Below are 18052 nucleotides of genomic sequence, written 5' to 3'. Positions count from 1 at the left end.
TACGTGTTCTAAGTTTAGCCACCGAAAACCATGTGGCTATAGGTTTAGCATTAGAAAGAGACCATGGTTTAAGTTAGAATAAAAGAAATTACATAATGTAAAGTTATGTACACTGTGACTACACATTCACATTTATAACTGCAGAGTTGATGATTTGAAAGTTAGACAGTCCTTATCCTTTATTATTAATTTGGCTGAAAGCTGTCACGTCAGTAAATATTTTTTTCACATGCTGACAATAAAAAGTTGTTTTAATTTATGGCTTATACCTGAACAATTAAGTATACAGTATACCTACTGATTTTGTTTTCATTTCACCACATTACATTCTGTACCAGGAAGGTTTGTTAATCTGTAAAACCTATAGGGTGGTATAGTGTGCACGGATTATAAATTCAGTCCCTTACAGTATTGTAGGCTATAGCTGTCCATGTAAACCCATATGTATCCCGCATTTGTTCTTAGCTGACTTTCACATTAAATTCTGTGTATTCTCTTGTATCCGCGGAGGGTTTGAGTGGTTAGAGGTTTTTTTGATGACATTTCACGACTGGTTGCACATCCCTGTGAAGCCCTGCCTTCTGAGAGATGAGATATAGCCTCCTGCCGGATTACAGCCTGCACGCAGCCAGTGAGGGTTTTATTCTGTGTGAATGAGGAAAACATCGCGTCTGCCTCTCTGAGAGCTGTCACATGGGGTCGAGGAGGAAAAAAAAAAATCGCTTCCTGAAATGATCCTCGTCACTGGCGATGTATTGTTGTTTTTGTTTTCTCCCTCTCTAACGTAATTTCGCATCGCGTTTCATTTTCCGTCCGGATCTCTCTTTTTTTTGGCCGAGTCTCGGTACCGATGATGATCAGCAAAGTTAAAAACGCAATGTCCAATCTGGTGGGAGGGATGATGCCGCACGGACACCACCACCACCACAACCATCACTCAGGTGGCGGCCAGACGTGCGGACCGGACAGCCTGCCGCCGCGCTTCCCTTACGGCCGGCCGGATTTCTTGGACCTCACCCCGGAGCTCCTGCAGTACTCCACCGAGCACGCATCACGGCCGGTGCTCACGTTAAAGAGAGGCAGCAGGCTTCACTGGCAGACAGGATACGCAGAGTGAGTGGGTCAAAGCATTCAGTGACATCATCCATTGATTAAAATCATCAAATGATATGTAATAATTTCCTTACAGGCTTGATGAGTGCCAGGCCTGTGAGGTGGTTTTGTTGCTGCGGCAGCACCGAGAGTGCATTGCAGCAGTCAAATGATGGCCAATATGGCCTTTTGCTATTGAACAGTTTCTGCCTCAGTATTCTCCCTCTGAGCTGCTGAAGGCTAAATGATGTGGGTACATTTGGAGCAGTGTGTCTCTGCTGTAATCAGACAAAACATCTATCGTGAAACAGTGTCATTAAAGATCTTCAGGTTCCTCCTCAGTTCAAGTTAAAGGCTTCAACTGAAAATGCAAGCCAAGACAAAAGTGAAACAGGAAATGTTTACTTACTCTGACAAAACCTGTCTGTGGGTTTTCTTTTCACCCGTTATGGTCTTTAATAGGTAAAAGATGCATATAATGCCTTTCTCTTTGTTGTGTTTGTCTTTTTCAAAAACACAGAAAAGGTTTTGTGGCTCAATGATACATTTACATATGTAAGGTAGACCTATAGTGCAGAACTCCGCTCCTTGTGTCCTTGCTTTGCTTTCATACTCGAATACACCTGCAGTGCTCTTACAGGTAGAAACAATGCAGCAACGCTTCATTCACACTATTGGCCAAAAAAAGTGCTGTAAGGGTGATTCCTGCTGAGGAACAACACTTTCAGACATTCCACTCTCCCACAGTGGGGGGGGGGGGGGAGCGTTATGAAGGACTGCATAGCTTCAGTCTTACAGTATGTGGGCTATACCACCCCCTGCCTGTCCCCCTGGACCCAGAGTGGAAATAAAAAAATTAAAAAAAGGCTGACTCATGCAGAATATCTCAAGGGGACAGGCAATGAGATTTGTGACGACAGCCGTCTCAGAAGACTGAATGAGAAGGGTCAAATGAGGTTAGCCTGATGCAAAAAGTCCGTTTTTTTTTTTGGAAATCGCACCGTCAGACTCAAAATTCAACTGCACCAAATTACTTTGATGTAAGTCACTGAAGCTGTAATCACAGCATTAGCGGTGCTGTTTACAACACAACATAATCGGCTGAGCGGATCACACATCAGCAGTCACCGCTGCTCATTTGGAGTAAAAATCCCCCCCAAAATATCTGCACCCATCCGTGTTAAATGCTCAAACTGTGATCAGACAAAACTTAACATCAGCCCCAAATTAATGGCACTAAAACGTCAGCATTTAAAACCAGAACTTAAGACTCTGTCCACTCTCTAAACTGCAGCGTTGTTATTGCTGCTGTCAGGTTGTAAAGGTTGCACACATGCAGGAATGTGCAGCAGTGTTTATCGGGATTGATTGGAGAAGTTATTTATTCACTCACACAATTGATACAGCTCTGATAAGGCTATTCAAAGCTATTAAACTGTGTTCAATTAACTGAGATGCATGTGGCGTGGTCAACAGTGATTTAGCTGTAAAGGACCATTCTGGATCAGTGTGGCTGAAATTATGATCTTCACAGAGCAAGATTTATCAATTGAAGCATCTATCAGCTCCGTCCCTTTTGCCCAGTGCTGTTTACTCCCCTTGAGCTGTAATGAGTGAGAACAATGATGACCAAACAGTGCAGGTGGATGCCGTCCAGTTGGAGGCTGCCCTTCTGGCTCGCGTTCAAAATGCTGCGCAACTTCTCTTTGATAACACTTAATTAGTGTCTCTCTGTCATGCTGGTGGTAATGAGGATTCATGCTCATTGTTGGTCGGTTTTCTTGGCCTGGCTTCATCGCGATCGAGCAGATTTTCAGTACGTTTTCTGTCAGACTGGTCTCGGTTCAGGGTTGCAGCACAACGGTTCACAAGATTACTTTCTCAGAAATGAGACTGACACACGGGGTTTAATTTCAAATGGAATGTTGAACCTAGATTGTGTCTACAGTTTTAACAGCACACAGGTGTAGGATGCTCGAGATAATGAGTCTCATTAGTGCTGCAACATTGTGTGGGTATAAATATGTGAGTGCACTTACGGTAAGCCACTCAGAAGGCTTTTTATCAAACGGTTATTTAATACTCTTTAATAAGGAGGCACACTTCCAGGCCCTGGCACTGCGATCATAAAAGAGAGTTTGAGGATGCAAAGCCTCAGATGCAAAAGGCTAAAAGAGTATTTCATGTACTCAGATCATTTTAGTATTTTGGATAACAAATATATTTGGTTTTAAGCTGAAAACGGCATGGGAACGAGTTTAAAAAAAAACTCATAACCTCATATATAATTTATCATTCTCTATGATATAACTCCATATGATATGATTAACAATTCATGAAAAAACAGATGCAAGAAGAGCACAACAGTGAAGAATGACTGTCCTTATTTATACTCTGATAGTTCACACACTTTAACTGACAGTGTTGTGTTCAGATCCAGACTGGTGGTGACACGCAGTATACAAGTTGCAGCATGTTATGATTAAAGTATTTGCTGTGTGTTCTAAAGAATACACAAGTCCCCGCAGTGTTTGTTTTCATTCTACATACAGTTTTGTCACATCTTGCCTGTCAGCTTTCGCATCCTGCTTGTATCATGTGGCTTACATATGTGAAGAGAATCTCCCTCGCCCTGAAAAGGAATTCAGAGTATGATTAGTTGTAATTCTTTAATGTTCCTCATGAAGTCTTTACTTGGACACTGCAGAAGATTTTATATAACAGGGCCTGCAGTGTTTGTCAATCTGCCAACTTCAACCTCAGGCAGCTTCATTCAGCAGCAACCAGGGATTCATCGTTTTCATGTTGAATTTGTAACAGTCCACTGTTATACTCTGAAATGTGTCTGTGTCACATGCAGGGATTAATTACACACCCAGAACAGGCCAAACTGCTGGGACAGGCACACTGTTGTTATTTAAACCTCTATTAAATCAGTTATGAGTCCTGAACTAAAGAGGAACATACAAACATGCCTCACAGATACAAGGGTTACCTCCATATTTCAGACTGGAAACAACTCAAAATCTAAAAGGGTTGTTTCAGAGGGGTTTCCATTCACTAAATTACATGCACCACTGATTTGCCTTGGATTGAACCACAAAGCTGTGTCTATGTCACTAAAACCGAACTTCCTCTGTCAGAGGTCATGATAATACAGGAAGTGGACTCTAAACCTTTTTTTTTAAACAAGTTTTTTTGTTTTGTTTTTAAACCTATCTTTGATTATAGCACCTTATACAGTCAAAGTCACAATTTTTCAAACAGTTTTTTTTCATTTTTTTACAGATTAACTGTAGTTTATAAAAGTTTACTACAGAATGTGTCTTTTGTCTGTGAGATAATGTCCACAGAGGGACATTTTCATCAAATGTATGATGTTAAACCGCCCAGCAGAAGCAACTCAAGAATTCACTGGAACTCTCAACTTCCTCTTTTGAGTTCTCCTTGCATAATATACAGTAGGAGGGATCGAACAGAGACACGCTGCTTTACCAGACATGACCCGATGTGGTTTTCAGTCACAGGTTGTGGAAACATATGACCGAAAGGCAGATATGTGAAAAAGTTAAGTCACAGTATCGGAAGGCTTGAGATCTTCATTTGGAAAGGCATCCTCCCACGCAGGCAACACTATGTACAATTATAGCTCATTAAGCCCATGTGACTGCTTTCTAAACAGGGTAATTGCTGATTCTTCACTGTTGGTGTTGGAGCTTATTACAGGGGGAAAAGAAAGCATTTACTTTTACATTTAACCAAGTCTCATCATTTCTCTAGTATGACATTTTATCCAGCTAAACATACCGTAGGCCTCCGATGGTTAATAGAACAGATGTATTTAATAACAAATAAAAAAGCATGTGTTTTATATTTCATCACAACTCCAGGGCAGTTTTCAGTCTTCACAGATAGCATATGACCTCAACAAAAAGCTGTTGGCTAAATCCGAGTGAAGCCACAGTAAACTAAGCAGTACACATGGCTGGGCCAACAAAGAGTGCCGTCAGAACATTGTGGATATACTGTGATCATCTTCTGACACAGATGAAGAGTTGTTTCTCCCCGACCCTGCGTCCAGATCGCGCGAAAAATGTCCTGGCCTTGGCAGAAAGTTTAGATGACGATCGGCTGATTTTAAATTCTTCCGTGTCATTAGTCCTAATGCAGGGAGCACAGTGCAGGACACTGTGGTGCCTGTCCACTGCTTTCAACTGATTAGAACGTGGAAGGGCTTTTTATAATCCAGATCTGGGCAGCCGTTGCATTTTGAGCCTTATTTTTGTGTCTCTCTGATATCAAGGCTTCTGGCCAGCCGGTGTCCATTTTCTGTAATGACTGTAATCAGTTGAATTATATGGAAATTGAGAGCTCATAAGTTTTGCTTTGACGTAGCTTTTACTTTAGATTTCTCCTGCCGAGTTTGTTTGACTGTCGTGTCTGTCCTCTTTCCTATTCACAGTCAGCCTCCCTTTTATTTTTCTATTCAGTCGGTTTCTTTTATGTTTCCTCTGGTGATCCCAGCAGTAACTGATAAATTGCTAATCCCTTCTCTGCAGAAGTTTCCGCGGGAATCTTAATGACAATGCTTGAATTGCGCAATGGGTATTATGCTCCATTATCCAGCTAATGTGGCATTTATCTATAATTGAAAATGAAAATGTTACATAATATGCCAGCATGATGTCCAGACTGCAGCCTTTTCCAAGTCTGCCTCATGTCAAGGCTTAAAGGGCCGTGCCAGTGGGTGTTTGCATGTTGCTGCCCATGCACCACAAATCCCAAACGCTGTAAAAAAAACTCAACTTACATGAAAGGTGTATGAAAGGTCTATGAAATACCGAAGACATGTAGGTATACTGTATATGAGACGATTGCTTTAAATTCCATGACTTTTCAGGGGAATGACGCATTTGCTGTATCTCACTTCGCAATTTAAGACACAGACATTGTTTGAGCCATAAAGGTACAAACACATTTGTCCACATCTGTGAAGGAAAAAAAAAATCATATTTCTAATTGCACGTCATTCCTGTATAAACATACTAAAATACAACTGCACCACATTGTGGCTGTTTGTTGTTGTAGAAACATTGGTGGTTGTGATTTTAAAAGGGCTAAAGTGTTAGAGTTATTATTATTGAACAGAATGCATTTGGTGTAATAAAAGTTGTTTCAGACCTTTTAAAATAAATAACGGAATTATGTGCCAACATGCTCATAATGACCACGCTAACATGCTGATGTTCACCAGGTATAATATTTACTGTATTTAGCATTTTAATTTACTGTGTTAGCATGCTAACATTTGCGAATGAAAACAAAGAAAAATGGTCTGGACAAAAGATTCGGGATTCGATTAGGGCTTGTTAAAATGCATTTGAGTAAATACCAGCTATTTTGTTTTATGTTTTTTTTTCAACAGTGGAGTTCTCCTGGGTCTTTTTCCATGGAGCCCACTGTCACTTAGAAAGCAACTGCAATCAGACGCTGACGTAGCTTGACTTTAGTGTTAGGCTTGTATCTGACTCTTTGTTGACCATATACAAGATTCTTCTGTTCAATCTGAGGTCCATTTTGGACAGTCACTGTTCTGCAAAACATATTCTAGATGTAGTTTTCCTACTCCTCCAGACAGCCATTAGTTTCCATTTACTTCACTACAGTATGAAAACCCATTAGGAGATACTTGAAACTTGCTTAAACTGAAGTTACAGCAGCTCTGATCAATATTTGATATTAGCAATGTATGATATCATGTTTGAATGGATTAACTCGAAGAATTATCTCCCAACTCACCTCAGCTTCATGGATCTTTCTGGTGTCTTTTAGATGTTTCCATTTTAGGCCCAGCGCTTTGCTGCATTGGTTCAGTCTCACTGCTGGACTCCAAATGATAGACAAAGTTAGAGTTTTCCCTCCAACATCTGGTGGAAACAGACCTGTGAAAACATTAAATACTGGTCTTAGGTTCATCAGGAAGCCAAAAACATGATTCCAAATGTACGCAAATGTTGGTCTGTGTCTGCTGGATGTGTAACTGTTGGCTAAAATGTTTCCCACTTTGTAAGATAAGGGGATACTGTGAGAGTATTGTGTTTGAAGCTTGTTCAAGTGCCCATAAATACCCTGAGAAATCAGCTATGGAAGTCTAAGAATGATTGGAAGTGTCACTGCACTGTATAACTGTAGTGATATAATCCATCACTTTAATCAGCTATGAATTATATCGCAACTCAAGCATGCTTCAATTGAGAATTTGATAACTAGCGGCTGCCTGAAAACTATTGTATTTAAAAATGTTTAAAAATATAAAGTAAAATGATCTGTAGAGAGACAGCATGAGAAAATACGTGTATGGCCAAACTAAATGTGTCATGATATTGTTTGAGAAAGCCCTTGTTCAACATACCTGAAGATTACATGTAACTGGATGTTTTATTTACAATTCACCACCATTTTGCTAAAGAGATTTTCCTGCAGACTCGCCTATCTTAACATCGCAGTTTTGCATTGGTAGTTTCACTGCAGCACACACAAGGATAGATTTTGGTACGAGAGTATGAGGCAGTGCATTACTCAAGAGCCATTATCCTCCACAGGCATCAGCTCATAATAAAAACACTTAATCCCTCCTGCAAGTTCCCTCTGGGACATAACTGCATCCTGCCCCACTTTTTACCTCACCGTTCGACTCTCCCTCCATTTTTCTGAATCCTATTGTGTTTCCATGTGGTTAGAGGTATGAGAGCAAACACTATAAATCATGTGAGTCCAGGCTCACCTTTCTCCCTCGTGTCTTTCTCCTCAGGGTGATCAATGCGGGGAAAAGCATGCTGAACGAGGACCAGGCCACTTGTGAGAAGCTGTTCGTGAAGAAGCCGAGTGGCAAACATCGCAACTCCACTCTGCAGGAGGACAACGGGGTGAGCGAAGGACAAACTCCTGATTAACAAAACAGGAGTCAGGCAATGAGGAATTAAATATCTGCTCAAGGTCTGGTAGCTATAGTAAATAATCAGTGATAATGTTTTTGAATAAATTTTGCATTTAACCCCTAAAAAGAGCTCAAATGGAGGAACACGTATGCCCTATAAACCTAAAAGATGCTAATAAAGTGAGTCTGTGTTGTGTTTACAGTTTGTTTCCACTGCCTCCAAGTGGACAAAAAGTCAGTCATTACAGGTTTGATATTATAAAATAAAAAGTGTATATACACGACAGACTGTGCATCCTCAGTGACTGTTGTTCTGAAATCTGAAATCTAAACTATATTCAGGTCAGTATATCTATTTGAGATCCACAACTCCTGCAGGGTCTGCACAGACACACAAACATGCATTTTCTCCATTTGGTGTAAATAAATGACATCATCCCGTGTTGCACCCTTCCCCCACTTGAGTCAAGCATCAGAGGGGTGAGCAGATGTCTTGTGCCTGTTTATCTGCTAGTTCGTCAGGCAGGCCAACTTGGCTCATAAACATGCCTGCAAACAAAAAAGTGGCAACGCCCTTCCATCACTTATTGCCTCATATTAGAGCAGACGAAGCATTAATGGGACAAGGAGATCATTTTCCTTTAGTCTTTCCATCACTTGTGGAGAACAGAGCACTTGATTTATACTGAGGGTCAACATTTGTGGTTTTCGGGACTAATCCAGTACCAATCAAACACTAATGCAGTATGTTGTTTGAGACTTGAACAATGTCACAAAGAGTTTCCCATAATATTTTAGTCAAGACTGACTGTAGCTGTTGTTCATTGAGCCCTGAAATAGAAGAAACATATTGCTTAGCATTAAAAATGTCAAAAGCCGTGGTCTCAGAGCCTGTAAACCCTCACAAATCTGTGCCCTCTGCTCAGAGTTGTAATCTCGCGGGAGCTTTTTTTAAACCTGGAAAACATTGGAATTATTTTTCTACTATGTCATATATTCCTACTACTATTACGCTTACCAGATTTATTTGGAACATTTTATGTCCATCTCCTTTTTTTTTTTAGGATGGCACAGGAATCCCTTTCCACTTCTGGGGGGTGTTTGATGGACACGCGGGTTCTGGCGCCGCCATCATGGCCTCCAAGCTTCTTCACCGCCTCATCAGAGACCGACTTGGAGAGATCTGCCACCTCCTGGAGAATCCCAGCAGTGCACCTCCCATCTGCCTGGCCAAGAACGGCAGCCCGTACCAGGCAGAGTCGAAGAAAGGAGCCGCACAGGAACCAGAGGACCCCGACGCCGTCAGCGACGCCACAGTGCGCTTCCACATGGAGAAGGTTGTTAGTTTGGAGAGCCTGGTGATGGGAGTCATAGAGACCGCCTTTAAACAAATGGTGAGCAGATGATAACTAACAATGCATGTGAAAAAACAAGTAAAAAAATTTTAAAAAAGCACTTTTCACATTTCAAGCTGTACTAGGCAAGTTGCATCTTTGAACATCAACGATTTCAACTTCCACACCCACAACTTACTTGTGGCTTACTAACGTAGCTGCTCATTATCATCTGTAATTGAAAATGATGAGCTACTCATTGCGATGAGGGGTAAAGTGAGCTTTCAGACCAATGACATTTTGCAGCCTTTTGCTCAAACTTTGATGTTTCTCTCTGTATTTCAGGATGACCTAATTGAAAAGGAAAAAACCTCATATGCCATTTCTGGTGGGTGTTGTGCCTTAGCCGCCATTGATTTAATGGGAAAACTCTACGTAGCCAATGCTGGAGACAGCAGGTGAGAGGAAATGGATCCGTCATATTAGCTTCATGTGCCACCTCAGGTTAACTTTAGATCACGTAACCTTTTTCTATCAACTCTGTTTCCCATTGTTCTGCCTCATCACTGCCGTCTCTCCCTCTGTCTCTCTGCAGGGCCATAATCATACGAAATAATGAAGCTATTCCTATGACGAATGAATTCACACCAGAGTCAGAGAGACAGCGGCTACAGTATCTGGTATTCTTTATCTTTGATGTTACACATGGCAAATTTAACCAACAGACCAGTGCATGTACCGCTTCAGAATATTTTTATCTTGAAAGTACACAGCTGTCTGTAAAAATAAGAGTATAAATATGACTCGTCAGTTTCGTGTAAAGTCCTATCACACTGAAATAAATTAGCGATCATCTGTTTCCTGTTTTAGTGACTGTTTGTAGTTCTGATTCACTGAGTAGGTGGATGATGTTTGCTGCTAAAATAGGGTGCTCTATTTTATCTTCAGCGTACTGCAATGCAGACCTTCTGTCATACATGCGGTCCTCTAGTCTTTCGTGTTTTAGAAAACCCACTAAGTTGTGACTTAATGCTTTTCATTCTCCACTTTAATACGATCTTCCCTATTTTGTCTGTTACTCCAGGGCTTCCTGAGGCCGGAGCTCCTGGGTAATGAGTTCACTCACATTGAGTTTCCTCGCAGGATCCAGCACAGCGAAGTGGGCAAAAAGATGCTCTACAGAGACCACACCATGACTGGCTGGTAAACCTCGAGATCCTTGTTAATCACATTTCTGACAGTTAATCACTTTTTTCAACACGGCACTCTGAACTGGGTGTCATATAAAAGTTCAGAACAGTTTTGCTGTGGAGTATTTTGAATAAATTAAAAACAATTTGCAAACTAGGGCAGTAACTCACAATCATTATCATGTCAATTAATACTCCAGTTATTTCCTGTTAGTTTTTTTAGTCTTTTTTAAACAAAAATTCCAAAACCCTAAGTATCCAGTGTACAATGATATGAAATAAAGAAAAGCAGCCAATAGGGAAATTTAGGAAGAGTGTATTTTGTGTTTCCGAACTAATCAACCAATTCTGTCATCTTTGTTTCAAGCCGTTTCTGTGACTTCGGTCTTGAAGTCTGTCTGTTGTTTTTGTTGTAGGGCTTACAAGAAAATCGTGGAAGATGACCTGAAATTCCCCCTGATATATGGCGAGGGTAAGAAGGTAAGAAACAGGGGGAAAACTTTTAATATCTATTTTAATAGATACTAGCTTGTTATTAAATTATTATCGTTAAGGTGCTAACAAGTGTAATATTATCATGTTGCTGTCTGAGGTAGTGTAGTATGACGCTGTCTGATTTTACTCCGTGCCTATTCAGATTTTAATTGCATTTCATAGCATTCTCAGAGCTTGAGGTTATTTGTTAAACACAGTGTCTGCCTGGGTAGAAATGAGACCAGCTTGGTATTTTCATTATCGTTTGAAAGAACGTGGTCTGCATTTAATAATCCCTCATAAATGGATTTTCCGAGAATTGAAGGACCAGAACAACATCCTATATTATTGTGTGTTTGTCCTTGCTGTATGTGTGTACCTGTGTGAATGTGCGCATACAGGCCCGCGTCATGGCAACAATCGGAGTTACCCGCGGACTGGGTGATCATGACCTGAAGGTGTACAACTCCAACATTTACATCAAGCCCTTCCTCTCATGCGTCCCGGAGGTGAGTGTTAGGAGTCAGGAACAACAGTAGCCATAGCGGCGGTGGAGGGATGTAACCCCGAACACCCACATGAAAATGATTCTCCACAGATTATCTATAAATTATATATATTGTAAAATGTGCATTGACTGTGCATGTTTTCTTGCATACATGATTATGTCCCTTAAAAATAAGTTGTATATCTTGATGAACATATGCGCAATATTTGTTTATGAAAGGAAAGATAATTATATAACAAACATACATGAAATATCAGGTATATGCACACGTGCAACAGCGGCTGGGCACAGGCTCAAAAGAAATCCAGATTTAAACAATAAGCATTAGTGATAAAACAGCGGCCAACCACACTATTATTTACTGGCAAAGCAGGTGATGATCTCATGGCAAGAATAAACAACGTATATGCAAACATTAAAGCCAGATTTACAAAATATATTGATGATAAGAGCATTGACCACTGGTATGGTTAGTATTTACAGGCAAATCAAGAGCTTACAATCCTCAAACTATCAGTTAATAATAATAATAATAATAATAATAATAATAATAACAATAACTGGCTAATGAGCAGTCAAACCTGTAGCATCCTATGAATATTGAATTTGCTGTACTTCATGCCTTTAACCCACAGAGACTCATTATAGAGCAGTTTTAAGGTTAACAGTGGATCTTCAGGGGAACGTAGCAGGTTGACTGCATATGCCACATAAAAGTGGTATAAAATATCTTAACGCTGGGAACCTGAAAATGAATGTAGTATCTTCACTTCACTGGCTTTAAAACTAAGCACTACAACCGCTGAAACACAGTAATGCCTGCCAAGGGCAAAGTCCATGCCATAAGTAAAACACAACTTGAATTTCAGTTGTATATGCAATGTGCTGTGAAAATAAACTTACGTTACCTTGTGGTACATTCAGCCTTTCCTCTTTGCTCTTGGCAGCTGTTAGCCGCCAGCTCCATGCTCTCCATGAGCAGAGGTACTTGTTTGTTATCGTGTGTGTAGCAGCAAGTACTGCTGACAGTTGTTCATTCTCATCCACCGGGTTTTGCTCTTTCTATTGGCTTCATAAAAAATAAACATAAGAATAAACAACAGAATTTAAACATAACTGGAAAAAAAAAAAACTACGGCTTTTTTTTTTTTTTTTTCATTTTTAATTTTGTAGTTGTTGGCATGCAGGTGCTCTACGTTCCGCCAGGGGGTGCTGCAGCACCCTACGCACCCATGCCGACCTACAGCTTTAACACTTGTTTCCAGCTCGACTTAAGGAGGCATCAGTTTCGCTATTTTATCCACTTTGGAGCCTTTAGGATACATTCAAATCGCAGTGGGGCCCTCTCTTGTATTGTCCAAAGCTCTGCTACAGATTGTGATATTTCTTTCTTTTTTACGACTTCAGATATTTGGAAAGAAGCCGGTTAAATCCCTCCAATGTTGTATTGTATTGTACAAAACAAAGGAAAAAACAACCATCAACATATCATGAGACCCACTGTACACATTTCTTACTTTACTGGCCTGATGTTCATATTGTCCTTAGATTTATCCAAATAGTGCCCTTGTTATATTTAATCAGGGTGCTCTAATTCCCCCACTTTCTGCAAAAGCCCTCCTTTACTCTAATGGAAAATGTTAATATTTCCATTACATCCATACCCCTTACCATACCCATCTATTGTTTAGGTCCTGGTTCCACTTTATACAAGTTTCTCATCAAAGATTTTTGCAGGCAGTCGACTTTTGATGCCTTTTTTTTTTTTTTTTTACTTTCCATCATGAGTATGACCATGTTAGAAAAAGTATAATACTAAATCGGTGAAGTATTATGAAGTGTCCTTTGGGGTCTGAGTCTTTTAAAGTTAATCCTTAAATCTCCCAAAATACGTTGATCTTGTCACATGACCAGGAAGTGAGAATGATAAGCGTTCATTAGCCCATAGAATTAAGTTATTTTTAATGTTAGATATGATTAAATGAATGAATTAACAATTATCAAATTGTCTGTTTATATGCACCCACAAGTACTGTACATTAGTCGGTGTAGCATTTGTTTATGTACATATCTGAACAGATCTTCAATTCATTAACACTCCTAAATTCTCTACACGGATAAAACTGAACAAAAATGCACAGTTGCAGCCATCTTCACCTTTTTTTTTTTTCTTTTTTTTTATGTAAGAAGTCCACACAACCTTTTTTCAATATTTTGACTCTCATTACAGCATTTCTCATGTTTGTATAATGGAGTTAAATATACCTTCTACCTCACATATTTCCTGTTAAAGCACACTCCAGCTCAGCCTTACAAAAATGTTGTTCAACCTGTATGTCTCTAACCGAGTTTGTTTGACCACATCAGGCTTGTTGAAAACCATTTCAAATCAGTGACTCAGCTTAGTGTCAAAAAATTGGACTGAACATGAGCAGCTTTACTACAGCAAATAGAGGTTACGTCCTTTGCATGCCAGCATACACTGCATTTGCTAATCTTCTAGCTCTAAACCCATGTAAAAAAAAATGTTGACTGCCTTCTTAGTTTAGTTTTAGAAATCCTGGCAGCATGATGAGTATGAAATCATTACTAATATATTTGTCAATCACAGGTGAAGGTTTACAACCTGGATGAAATTAAGCATGGCCCAGACGATGTTTTGGTCATGGGCACAGATGGATTGTGGGACGTAACAACGGACAGGGATGTGGCAGATGCTGTGTCAGCCTACTTATCCTGCTGTGACCCCTCTGATCCCATGAGGTATGCGGTCTCCTAAATAATCCTTTACATTCAGCTCTTGTTCTCGTTATTATGTTCAGTCATGTGCTGTGTGGTCATGTTTGGGAGAGCTACAGCTTTATGATTCCATTGTAAAGAAACATTAGTTTTGTGCTGTATGTAGTTTATCCACTAGATGGAGACAAATAAACATGTCCTTCAAAATAGCTTATATTAACATCTATTGAATAAGTAGTATATCCACATATAGAATATTTATCAGATATCAGGACAACTTAGACATTTGTTAATGTAGTGTTTTTCAACAATTATAAGTTATATTTTAAGTTGTTATAAGTGTGTTTTATTACATTGTCTTTCATTATCTGCTTATATACCAGCATCCAATAGTGGGAGCTTCACAGAAAGTGTTAAAGTTGTTGCCAAATACATCAATAAAACACTTAAAAAGACCTTATCCTTACACCTGTATTACAGTGTCCTATAAACTATTGATTAAAGGCATGTATACTGCTCATAAGTGCTAAAAAAAAAATTAAAAAAATTAAAAAAAATTAAAAAAATTAAAAAAAAGGTGGTTACAAATGTTACTCATCAGCTGAATTAAGTCAGAAAGTAGCAAGTAGCATAATCAACAATGGTGGAAAGTACATGTAGTCAATTCTGTGCTCCTACTTGTAATAATGCACTTTCTTGTCCACATTCATTTGACAGCTTTATTTACTATAGTTTTCAGAATGAAATTTTACATCAGTAGACATATTGGCTTATCAAATAAAAATATATCTTGTGTATAGTTCGGTCACTTTGTAATGTTTTACATGTAATGACTGATTGACCAGCAGTCAGAGATATTTTCCCTCTAAACTTCTGTCATTTAAATAAGTGTTTAGGTGTTTTTACATTTTACTTAAATACAGGATCTAGGTAAGGCCTACTGGAAATCAATTATTTAATGCACAGCAGGCAAAAACCCAGATGTATATTGTCTGATATTCTTACTGAATATGTATATAATGTGTTTGTGCTTGTCCTTAATCAGAGAGCAGATTTTAAAGAATTGAATACTATTTGAATGAGTGTTTATGCTTTCTGCCCTCTATGCGTGTTACACAGATATACACTGGCAGCGCAGGACCTGCTGATGAGGTCACGAGGAGTGCTGAAAGAGCGCGGCTGGCGGCTACCCAATGAAAGACTGGGCTCGGGCGATGACATCACCGTGTTTATCATCCCTCTGGCAGGGCATGAGGCGGAGACATGACGAGATGTTGCAGCGAACGCTATGACAGGGCTGACTCTTGAAGGGTCCTTCAGACAGCCCCTCTAAGCTCCCCAAACCCTGGACCGATGGGGGGGTGGGACAAGAAAACACCTTTGTCATAGGGAAGACTCAGCTCTAAGCAGCATCTTCATCGACCCACTATCAAACCCAGTCCCTTCAATTCAATTTAACCCAGGATCAGACTCCCATCTCCTTTGGTTTGGTCTCAATCATGCTGCAAAAGATTTTCAGCGACATTATACGAGAAGTTTAAATCTTTCTCCCAAACTGGCTGTTCGTGACATTTGCAAGTGAGAATTAAATCCTTATAGTGTTTCTTGTTTTTAGTTTGTGTTCAAGGCTGGGCTGCTTCTAAAACCTTTGAATGGATTGTTTATTTTCACGTCATGCCCTAATTGTGACCCCCTTTTCTTAAAAAAAAAAAAAAAAAAGACAAAAAGAACAGCATCCCCCAATTTAACAATCATATATTGTAAAAGGGATCGCAACAGAGAATGTGAGGAAACCAAAGAGATGCTGCTGTGGCATGAGAATGGAAATCTGTAAAGATAAATACAGAAAGGATAAACAACAACGACAACAAAAAAATCATTAGATTCATGTCTGTACATTAAAAGAGCATGGAGGACATAAAAACAGAAGAATGGACCTTTACAGCACTGGACCCAAACAGAATCAGTTGTCTGTATTGCAGTATTTCTTTTGTTAAAGATAAATGAATGAAGACACCTGAGACACTTGAAGAATGTTGTACATGCTCTGTAGTAGCCTGTTGATTTGTGATATATTTTAATTGAATGTGCTCATAGATTACTTGTTTTTATTTTTCTCATTACAGTAAGGAGAACAGAGGGTTGTACTTGTAAGGAAAATAAACAAGGAACAGAATCATTTGTTCAATTTTAAGTACATGTTTTCTTTGTTTAATGCTCGGAGGAGAAAGTAAATTGTTCTCCTTAAATGTCTCGGTATAGTAAGATGTGATAAACTTCACACATATGCCTTATGAAAATATGAAAGGGAAGTTTTTTTTCTTCAGATGCACTAATTTTGGTCATTGTAGAAGAGGCAAAAAAAAAAAACATTGGTCGCCCTCAAGTGTACCACATACCTCTTTTGTACCATTTTTCTTACGTCATGTTGTTATTTAGATTATCCATATATTTTTAAAGACAAATTTGGTTGTACGCAGTATTAGAAGTTTTATTTTTATGTTTCTATCCATAACTGTTTGATTAGACAGATGGTGTTTCCTAGAATATGAGCTACCACAATGTGTGGTGGAGGGATAATGTGTTCTGGTTTAGAAATAAAGAAGAATTTTCCCATTTGCTTTGAATGCGTGTATTTACTCTTTTGTGTCACTGACTTCCCGCCCCTTGTATTTGGCAAAAGAAAATGAACCTTTAGGGCAGCCAAATGATGGGTCAGAATAGTTCAAAGGGCAGTTTCACTGTTTGAGAAGGGAGTTTTATTCCTCAGTATCCTGAATATATATAAAACAAGGTGTTTTATCACTCTGTGTAGCTCAGACCTTCAGCTTTAGTAAATTTAAACAATAAATCACATCACATGTTTTGATAGAGGTTTTTTTTTTTAAAACATGTATAGTCAAAAAAATGAAAGATTTAATAACATTTGCAGTGGATGTATGCAATACTATTACTATTTGTACACACAGTGGGGCGTCAGAGGGGATGTGGGACAGTTGTGGGAGACAGGAGAGGACAGTGGAGGTGAGGTAGAGGGCAGTAAGGTGGAAACAAATGAGGGAAAGAGGAGCGAGGATGACAAAGGTGAGGATAAAGGAAGGCCTTAACTTTGTCGACCAGCGAAAAGAAAAGAAAAGAAATTCACAAAATAAATAATATCTTTATATATATTATGGTCTTCTAATTTTAGGTTTTATTTAGGTTTGCTACAGATTATATGAATTCTGCAAATTAAAAGCAGCCCATATAGAAATTGTGCAGTTTATCGATGACCTTGTCAACAACTTGAGGATGCATGCACAACTGGACACTGGTATATTAATGACAATATAATATAACAGTGGTAATTATACAGACTGTCTCCTCTGAGAATTGTTAAAAAATAGGCTACTGTACGTTAATGACCCTGTCTTGTGCATAGTGTGCGGTTGCTGAAGTAGGTTGGATATAATGGCAAAAACTGTGTACTATCTATATTGTTTATAGTACTATTGTTTTTTTTATGCTGCACTTCCAGCTGTATCAGACAACCATAAATCTCACAGGTCTGCCACACAGCTTGGAGCCTGCAGGAAGTCAATGTTCAGATATAGTGATTGGTGGGAGGGGGGGTGGGGGGGTTCTAAGGAGAGCCACACTGGTGAGATCCACACCCATCCCTCCTGTTGCACGAGTCTTCTTGTACTACGGATGATGTCATCTTTGACCGGGGAGGGGAGGAGGGACCTGGGTGACTCCAACGCCTGCAGCAGCTGCGTCAAGTTAGTTTGCGGTAACC

General features: G+C 39.4%; 1 protein-coding gene across 1 annotated transcript; it reads left to right on the top strand.

The window, feature by feature from the left end:
- The first annotated feature begins 590 nt into the window (after positions 1–590).
- ppm1j (protein phosphatase, Mg2+/Mn2+ dependent, 1J) lies at positions 591–16901 on the top strand. The gene is made up of 10 exons (XM_069148318.1): positions 591–1113; positions 7904–8018; positions 9094–9423; positions 9709–9821; positions 9959–10043; positions 10448–10566; positions 10970–11033; positions 11429–11536; positions 14147–14298; positions 15394–16901. Exons 1-10 carry the CDS (start codon positions 851–853, stop codon positions 15539–15541), a joined length of 1497 nt encoding a protein of 498 aa, XP_069004419.1. The 5' UTR covers positions 591–850; the 3' UTR covers positions 15542–16901.
- Positions 16902–18052: the final 1151 nt, after the last annotated feature.

Source organism: Embiotoca jacksoni, unplaced genomic scaffold (assembly GCF_022577435.1).
Source record: "Embiotoca jacksoni isolate LCO1_2020_lvr unplaced genomic scaffold, fEmbJac1.0.p SCAF_1, whole genome shotgun sequence".
Lineage (NCBI taxonomy): Eukaryota > Metazoa > Chordata > Actinopteri > Embiotocidae > Embiotoca > Embiotoca jacksoni.
This window is presented reverse-complemented; position numbering and strand designations above follow the sequence as displayed.

Excerpts from the sequence above, each read along its gene's own strand:
- ppm1j (XM_069148318.1), top strand. The coding sequence starts at position 851 with ATGATGATCAGCAAAGTTAAAAACGCAATGTCCAATCTGGTGGGAGGG. Across the intron at positions 11,537-14,146 it reads TCCTCTCATGCGTCCCGGAG|GTGAAGGTTTACAACCTGGA; the intron begins GTGAGTGTTAGG and ends TGTCAATCACAG. Across the intron at positions 14,299-15,393 it reads GACCCCTCTGATCCCATGAG|ATATACACTGGCAGCGCAGG; the intron begins GTATGCGGTCTC and ends CGTGTTACACAG.